Raw genomic sequence first — 8,390 nt, 5'->3', positions numbered from 1 at the left:
GGCAGGGTTTGAGGGTCAGCACAACATTGTGGGCCGAAGGGCATGTAATGTGCTGTACTATTCTATGTTCTATGTTCTATTACCTACTCTGGCCTCTTATATCTTCTCGCCTTTCTATCAACCTCTCCCTGGGTCCCTTGCTCCTTCCTTTTCTCATATGGTCCACTCTCCTCTCCCTTCAGAATCCTTCTTCTCCAGCACTTTATCTTTCCACCTGGCTTCATCTAAAACTTTCTAACTATTAACTTCCACTACGCTCACCTTCTTATTCTGGTGTCTTCCCCTTTCCTTTTCAGTCCTGAAGGAAGTTCTTGGTTAACTATCAACAGTTAATTAATTTCCATTGGTACTTCCTGATCTGCTGAGTTCCTCCAGCTTTTGTGTATGTGACCAATAAATGTTTACCAATATTAACAAAACTTATAATATAGTAGTTTTAAGGGTACATAAAGAAAGAATGGAGATGGATGTCTTTGTTGGTGTTGGATTTCAAGAGGGGAATTTGTAGAATGCCTATGAGATGGCTTTTTAGAGCTCACTGGGGAATCAGCTATTCTGGATTGGGTATTGTGCAATGACCAGAATTGATTAGAGAGCTTAAGGTTAGGGGAAAGTGATCATAATATGATTGAATTCACCCTGAAATTTAAGAAGGAGAAGCTCAAGTCAGATGTATCAGTATCACAGTGGAGTAAAGGGAATTACTGAGGCATGAGAGAGGAGTTGGCCAGAATTAATTGGAAAATAACACTAGCAGGGATGACAGCAGACCAACAATGGCTGGAATTTCTGGAAGAAATTCGGAAGGCACACGATATATACATCCCAAAGAGGAAGAAGTATTCTAAAAGCAAAATGACATAGCTACAAGAGAAGAAAAAGCCAATATAAAAGCAAAAGGGAGGTCATATAATAGAACAAAATTAATGGGAAGCTTTTATAAAACAACAGAAGGTAACTAGAAAGTCATTAAGAAGGTAAAGATGGAATATGACAGTAAGCAAGCCAATAATATTAAAGAGGATACCAAAAGTTTCTTTAGATACATGAAAGGTAAAAGAGAGGTGAAAGTGGATATCAGACCACTGGAAAAAGATGCTGGAGAGGTAATAATGGGGGACAACAAAATGGCGGACGAATTGAGTAAGTATTCTGCATTAGTCTTCACTGTGGGAGACACTAACAATATGGTGGAAGTTCCAGGTGTCAGGGGTCATGAAATATGTGAAGTTACAATTTCTCAAGAGAAGATTCTTGGGAAACTGAAAGGTCTGAAGCTAGATAAGTCACCTGGACAAGATGGTGTACAATCCAGGGTTTTGAAAGAGATGGCTGAAGAGACGGTGGAGGCATTAGCCATTAGATTCTGGAATGGTTCCAGAAGACTGGAAAACTGACAAATGTCACTGCGCTCATCAAGAAGGGAAAAAGGCAAATGAAAGGAAACTATAGGCCAGATGGTCTGACCTCAGTGGCTGGGAAGATATTGGAGTTGATTACAAAGAATGAGGTTTCAGGGTACTTGGAGGCACATGATCAAATAGGCCATAGTCAGCATGGTTTCCTCAAGGGAAAATCTTGCCTGACAAGTCTGTTCTTTGAAGAAGTAACAAGCAGGATAGACAAAGGAGAATTGGCTGATGTTGTGTACTTGGACTTTGAGAAGGCCTTTAACAAGGTGCCACACATGAAGCTGCTTAACAAGCTATGAGCCCGTGGTATTACAGGAAAGATTCTAGCATGGATAAAGCAGTAGCTGATTGGCAGGAGGCAAACAGTGAGAATAAAGGGAGCCTTTTCTGGTTGGCTGCTGGTGACTTGTGGTTTTCCAGAGTGGTCTGTGTTGGACCGATTCTTTTTGTGTTACATGTCAATGATTTGATGATGGAATTAAAGGCTTTGTTGCAAAGTTTACAGATCATATGAAGATAGGTGAAGGGGCAGATAGTTTTGAGAAAGCAGAGAGGCTACTGAAGAACTTAGACAGATTAAGAGAATGGACAAAGAAATGACAGATTGAAGTGTCAGAAAGTGTATGGTGAACTGTACAGCAGAAGAAATGAAAGAGTAGACTACTTTCTAAATGGAGAGAAAATTGATAGATAGATAGATAGATAGATATACTTTATTGATCCTGAGGGAAATTGGGTTTCGTTACAGCCGCACCAACCAAGAATAGAACATAAATATAGCAATACAAAAACCACAAACAATCAAACAACAATATGCAAACTATGCCAGATGGAAATAAGTCCAGGACCAGCCTATTGGCTCAGGGTGTCTGACCCTCCATGGGAGGAGCTGCAAAGTTCAATGGCCACAGGCAGGAACAACCTCCCGTGACGCCCAGTGTTGTATCTCAGTGGAATACGGCCGGAGTCCAACAGCAAAATACAAAAAACTGAGGTGCAGAGGGACTTGGGCGTCCTTGTGCAGGATTCCCTAAAGGTTAATTTGCAGGTTGAGTCCGTAGTGAGGAAGGCAAATGCAATGTTAGTATTAATTTCAAGAGATAAAAGCAAGGATATAATGTTGAGACTTTATAAAGCACTGGTGAGGCCTCACTTGGAGTATTGTGAGCAGTTTTGAGCCCCTGGTCTTAGAAAGGATGTGCTGAAATTGGAGAGGGTTCAAAGGAGGTTCATGAAAATGATTCCTGGATTGAATTATTTTCATATGAAGTGTGTTTCATTGCTCTTGGCCTGTATTCACTGCAATTCAGAAGAATGAGGGGTGACCTTATTGAAACCTATTAAATGGTGAAAGGCCTTGATAAAGTGGATGTGGAGAGGATGTTTCCTGTGGTGGGAGAGTCTAAGACCAGAGGACACAGCCTCAGAATAGAGGGGCTATTTTAGAATAGAACTTAGAATACAGAATGGAGATGAAGAGGAATTTCTTCAGCCAGAGAGTGGGATTCTTTGCCGCAGGCAGCTATGGAGGCTGAGTCTTTATGTATATTTAAGACAGAGGTTGATAGAATCTAGACCGGTCAGGGCTGGAGGGGATATGGAGGAAGGCAGGGGAATGGGGCTGAGGGAAAGTTGGATCAGCCATGATGGAATGGCAGAGCAGACTCAATGAGCCAAATGCCCTAATTCTGCTCCTATATCTTATGGTCTTTTCACCATGCACTTTAAATTGAAGAGTGTGAGAGAGAGAGAGGGAGAGAGTGTGAAGGGCAGTGCATAAGGTTAAAATAAGAAAGATAGCTGATCTTGTTGGCTGTTAGTGATGATAAGATCCAGAGTGGGCAGAAGACTAGGTGTCCAAGAAGGAGAGGGTTGAAGTCAAGAGAAGGTGAGCAGTGGGGAATCTTTGCCAAAGAAGTAGGCTCAGAGACAGATGAACTTGGCATCCTGACGGGGCAGGGGGACTAAGATCGCCTCTGTTAGAGGGGAAAAGCTAACTAAGTGGAACTTAGTTAAAGTCGTGTACTCTGGGCTGCATTTATTGCTGACGGGAATGCACGCTCGATGCACGCGGTTGGTGGGGTAGGGCCTGGGGGTGAACGTGTGCGCGGACGGTGGGCGGGAATTGAACGTGCGCGCGGGCGGCGCGCGGGCAATGAACGTGCGCGCGGGCGGCGGGCGGGAAATGAACGTGCGCGCGGGCGGCGAGCGGGATTTGTTGTTGGCCTCCACGCAATTTGGAGTTGTTTATCGCCGGGATCGGCTGCAGTCTGTGCAGTGGGACGGTTTGCCGCCGGGAACGGTGTAAGTAAGGCACTGGAGCTCGGTGAATTGGCGGAGGGAACGATGACGGGCCGGGGAAGAGGTGAAGCACGAATCCCACGGCAGGAGTGCCGGATGCACAAATAACTGGACCCTCCGCCCACATACCCGGGCACTGCCCGTCGGTTGTAAAGACAATGCTCCACAAGCTTGCCATCGAAGATGCAAGCTGGCTGTATTGTCTGATCCCTGCCTTAGCTGTTCATCAACGCAGGGAATCAAAATCTTTTAAATCTCTGATGTAGCAAATCAGAAATGCAGTAGTTCCCTGGAAACACTCAGCAGGTGCGGCTCCATCAGTGGAGGGGGGAAACGGATGACGTTTGAGGTTGCAAACCTTTCCTGTCACCCACACAGGGAGCTTGAGGCTGATCCCACTAAGTACCTCTTCCTATACTGTACTCTCTCTCTCAGAGCCCGGAGAAACGGAGTGTTTGTACCGTTGAAAGGAGGTGACAGAAGTGGCTGTAAAGCAGAATTTTCAATTTTCTCCCCCAAAAGAGCAGATCCATCTCCCCCCCTCAACCACATTTCAATTTTGATCTGGGAAGGAGGCAAATACATGGAGTGGATGGTGAAGGAGCTGAATGGGGCGTGAACACTGAGTGCTATGTATTAACGAGTAAATTAGATAAGTGCCGGGAAAAATGTTTTTGTATATATATTCAATTAAATAGTAATAAATGCCACAGTCAAAAATAAATCTAAACACGGCGATCTGCAATTTAACGCATTCCAATTGTGTTCACAAAAACAGAATCTGTCTATTTCTAACAATTTGATTGGTGGACTAGGTTGCTAATCTATATTCCATGAAATGGTTACCGGTGACCAATCAGATGTGAGTACTCTGCCCTCCTATACAGTATTCCAATTTAAAAACTTAAGGAAAGTTAGAAAGAGCAGTAGGACATTTAATTGAATGTATCATCGAATCGTACGTAATCACGAATTAATCTAATTACCTGATTCACCTGATAAAAGATAAGATTGTGTATTTGAAATGAAGCCTGTTCAGCCACAGATGTGATAAAATGATCTCTGGCTGATAGTACCTGATGTTTCTCTGCCATTCGGGTCTCAGCCCAATTGCCCTAAACCACTTGTGTTATGCCATATTTTCCCTAGGCTACAAATGGAGAAAACTTGTGTAGTATATTAAACTGACAGAAACAGAAAGCCCCTGGTTGTCCGGTTTGTCATCACAAGTTTTGTTGTGGTTCCCAGTCATGGCTGAAGAAAAATGGTCTGGCTAATTTGAAATCTGTGAAAGTCTCTGAACCTAATCACCACTACTTACTTTTATCTTGACACCCAAGAAGCAATAAGATAATTTCTGCTGCTTTTGTTAGATGTGACCCATGACTCCGAGGGGTGGAGAGAAAAATAACTTAAAAAGAAAAAGCAAATAATCAAGACTCAAGGAGAGAGATGGGTTCTTATTATTTTAATTAGAACAATGCCCTGGGGAATCAACAGATATCAATTAATAGACACCATTGTTTCTTGGACAGGGAATTTATTGACTCATGCTAACCATGTGATTGTTAATCCAGTTTACCCTCACCCAAAGTGAACATACACTCAGTAGCCACTTTACGAGGTACGAGAGGTATATTGATGCCAGTATTAGTGGTGACAGTTAATCCAGTTTACCCTCAACATACACGTGCTAGAATTAGTGATAAACGGCAAAGTATGGGGGGGGAAATTGAGAAAAGGCTAATGTTTGTGGTATACAGTACTGGGCAAATGTCTTAGGCACATATATGTAGGTAGGTGCCTAAGACTTTTGTACAGTACTGTATTTGTCAACGTGGAGCAGAGAGCAAGTTTGTAAATCTGGTGGGAGCAAAGGATGTTGGGAATGGTGAGAGTGCATTGCCGGCAGAGGGGTGTGGGACAGGTGGCAGAAGAGGAGTGCCAGGGGCAGGAGGTGGCGTGGGTGCAGACACAAACAGCCTTGAGACACAAGGCAAGGTCATTTGATTCCAAACAATTGGTTTATTAATAATTACAGAATATCTCTTCGGTGCTTCCCACTCCTTCCCTCCCCCTTCCCATTCTCAGTCTCCAGTTGAGACCCACATCAGACTCAAGTTCATCATCATTGACGTCATAAAATTTGTTTTTTTTGTGGCAGCAGTACAGTGAAATATATAAAATTACTATAGTACTGTGCAAAGGTCTTGGGCACCCTGGCTATATATATATGTGTTAAAGACTTTAGCACAGTACTGTAAATTTGAAAATAGAATTTGCATTTTAAATGTAATGAGTTAATTGGCAACAGACTGTCCGTGTATCATGATTTTGTTTCAGTATTACATATATATAAGATTTAAAACAATTTAATCTAAAGAACAAGGATGAGATCGCTAACGAGATAAGTGTCCTGACCAGCTGCATCACTGTCTGATGCAGGAATTGCGAGGCATCTGACCGCAAGTCCCTACAAAGGGTTGTCAAGACTACTGAGTGGATCATCGGGGTCTTTCTTGCACCCATCTGAGATATTTATCAGGAGTACTGCATATTCAGGGCCCTTAGCAGTTTCAAAGATCCCTCCCATCCGTTCCACAATCTCTTTGTCCCCCTACCATCAGGTAGGAGGTACCATGGCATTAGGGCAGGGACTGTTAGATTAGGAAATAGCTTCATTCCTGAAGCAGTAAGAACTACTGAACTCCCTGCCACCATCCAGGTTTCATCAGGTATAAAGTACCAGTAGCATTATACTGTTTTAGCTTGTGTCGTAAATACATCTTATCCTAGATATCAGTCTTTTAGAATATATTTTATTTTTTGTCAGTTTATTTGTAGTGATATTACTTTGTGCTGTGTGTGAGTTATATGTACTGTGTTGTGCACCCTGGTACGGAGGAACATTGTTTTGTTTGTCAGTATACATGTATACGATTGAATGACATTGAACTTAAACTTGAGAAATCCTCTGTTATTTTAAATTAATGTCCTTTCCACTTCAATGTGCGACTATACACGTGCTTTGCTTTTGCAGGTGGAACCTTGTAGTTCTTCAGCAACTGGTACCATGACATTGGAGAAAATTATCCATGACTCATTGGCCCAGTTTGTTCACTCGTACATCCCTGATGCTGATCTCAGGTGAGTGATGAACGCAATGAAGAAGCTTCCATTTACGAAGAGCTTTTTCCAACTATGGATCATAGAGCATGTGCAGCCTCTTGATTATTCTTGGAACTATATTCTTTGATGGAAATTTGACAAAGCCTCGGTAATGAAGTACAATTGGGTAATCCGAAGTCAGGTGGAGGGTAGATATTGACAAGACAGTTGGGAGAATTCTTTTTATGATTCTTCACATTCAATTGAGTATTTTAACACCCCATTTGAAAGATATTACATCAGACAGTGTAGCAGTTCTCCTGTACTGGACAGGGCATGTTTACATACCTTGAACATTCTGATGCAGAGGAAAATGTCTGCAGAATACGAGTTCTCAGGATGACTGGAAACTCAATGCTTTTATTCATTTTTGCCCACATGAGTATTTTTACTCCAAACTTGAAATGGATTCTGACCAAGGCTTTATCAGTAAGTTTGCAGATGACACAAAATTAGGAGATGTTGTTTGATAGTGAAGAAAGTTGTCATAATTACAAGGGGATCTCAATCAGTTAGGGAATTGGGCTCAGCACTGGCAAATAGATTTCAATACAGATAAGTGTAAGGTGATGTATTCTGGAAAGTCAAATCAGCGTAGGACTGGTACTATGAATCGGAAGGCTCCAGGGAGTGTAATGGAACACAGGGACTTAGGGGTACAAGTATGTCATTTGTTGAAAGTGGTGTCACGGGTAGAGAGGTTGCTGAAAAGATATGTAGCACGTTGGCCTTCATCTGTCTGGGCTTTGAGCATAGAGTTAGATAAGGCATAGATAAAGAAAGATGCCTAAAGAAATCTTTTCCCCAGGTTGGGGAGCCCAAAAATGGGGTGTACATATTTAGGGTGAGGAGGGAAGATTTAAAAGGCAGCTGAGGAGCAAACGTTTACACACAGAGAATGCTGAGTATGTTGAACGAACTGTCAGGAAAATATTTGGTTGAGCTGCAATAATATAATTCAGGAAGCATTTGGATAAGTTCATGGAAGAGCAAGGATTAGAGGGATATGGGTGGGCACTGTGGTCAGCGTGCACTGTTTGAGCCCTGGGGTCTGTGTATTAGGTATAAGTATGCCCACATCAGGTTATGGACAGAGTTATGGTTTTGAGGATTTTTGAAGTGTTCTTTTCAGTGGGCAGTGATTGCCTCTCTGTGATTGTTAGGTTCACCTATATTTTTGGCTGTCATTGAGGTGGGGCCAGTGTCTGGGCTATCAGTGGCATGATGGTGCCCCCAAAGCTGAGTGTGTCATGGCAGTTGTGGAGTTGCTGGATATCTTGTACTCTTTCCACCCACTATCTGTTCTTCAGGTCATGGGCTTTCTGCTGGACCTCAGCCTTCAGGTACCTGCAGAGCTCCTTGGGTTGTGATGGAGTTTAAATGAATGCATTTGTGGTTAATGAACTAGATCTCCTTGTCATTCTGATCAAATCTTCCCCTGGTTTCTCTGGTCTTCAGGGCAATCCAAACACTGAACCAGTTGTGGCTGGAAATCATCAGGTTACCTAT

General features: G+C 42.7%; 1 protein-coding gene across 1 annotated transcript in view; it reads left to right on the top strand.

Annotated features, from left to right (window-relative positions):
* The first annotated feature begins 3,597 nt into the window (after positions 1-3,597).
* Positions 3,598-8,390, top strand: part of cuedc2 (CUE domain containing 2) — a 52,840-nt gene continuing 48,047 nt past the window's right edge. Inside the window, exons 1-2 of the mRNA XM_063070193.1 lie at positions 3,598-3,716; positions 6,754-6,860. Coding sequence (XP_062926263.1) covers positions 6,787-6,860 — 74 coding nt within the window. The 5' untranslated portion in view covers positions 3,598-3,716; positions 6,754-6,786. The remainder of the gene's footprint in view (positions 3,717-6,753; positions 6,861-8,390) is intronic.

This window comes from Mobula hypostoma, chromosome 18, assembly GCF_963921235.1.
Source record: "Mobula hypostoma chromosome 18, sMobHyp1.1, whole genome shotgun sequence".
Classification (NCBI taxonomy): Eukaryota; Metazoa; Chordata; class Chondrichthyes; order Myliobatiformes; family Myliobatidae; genus Mobula; species Mobula hypostoma.
This window is presented reverse-complemented; position numbering and strand designations above follow the sequence as displayed.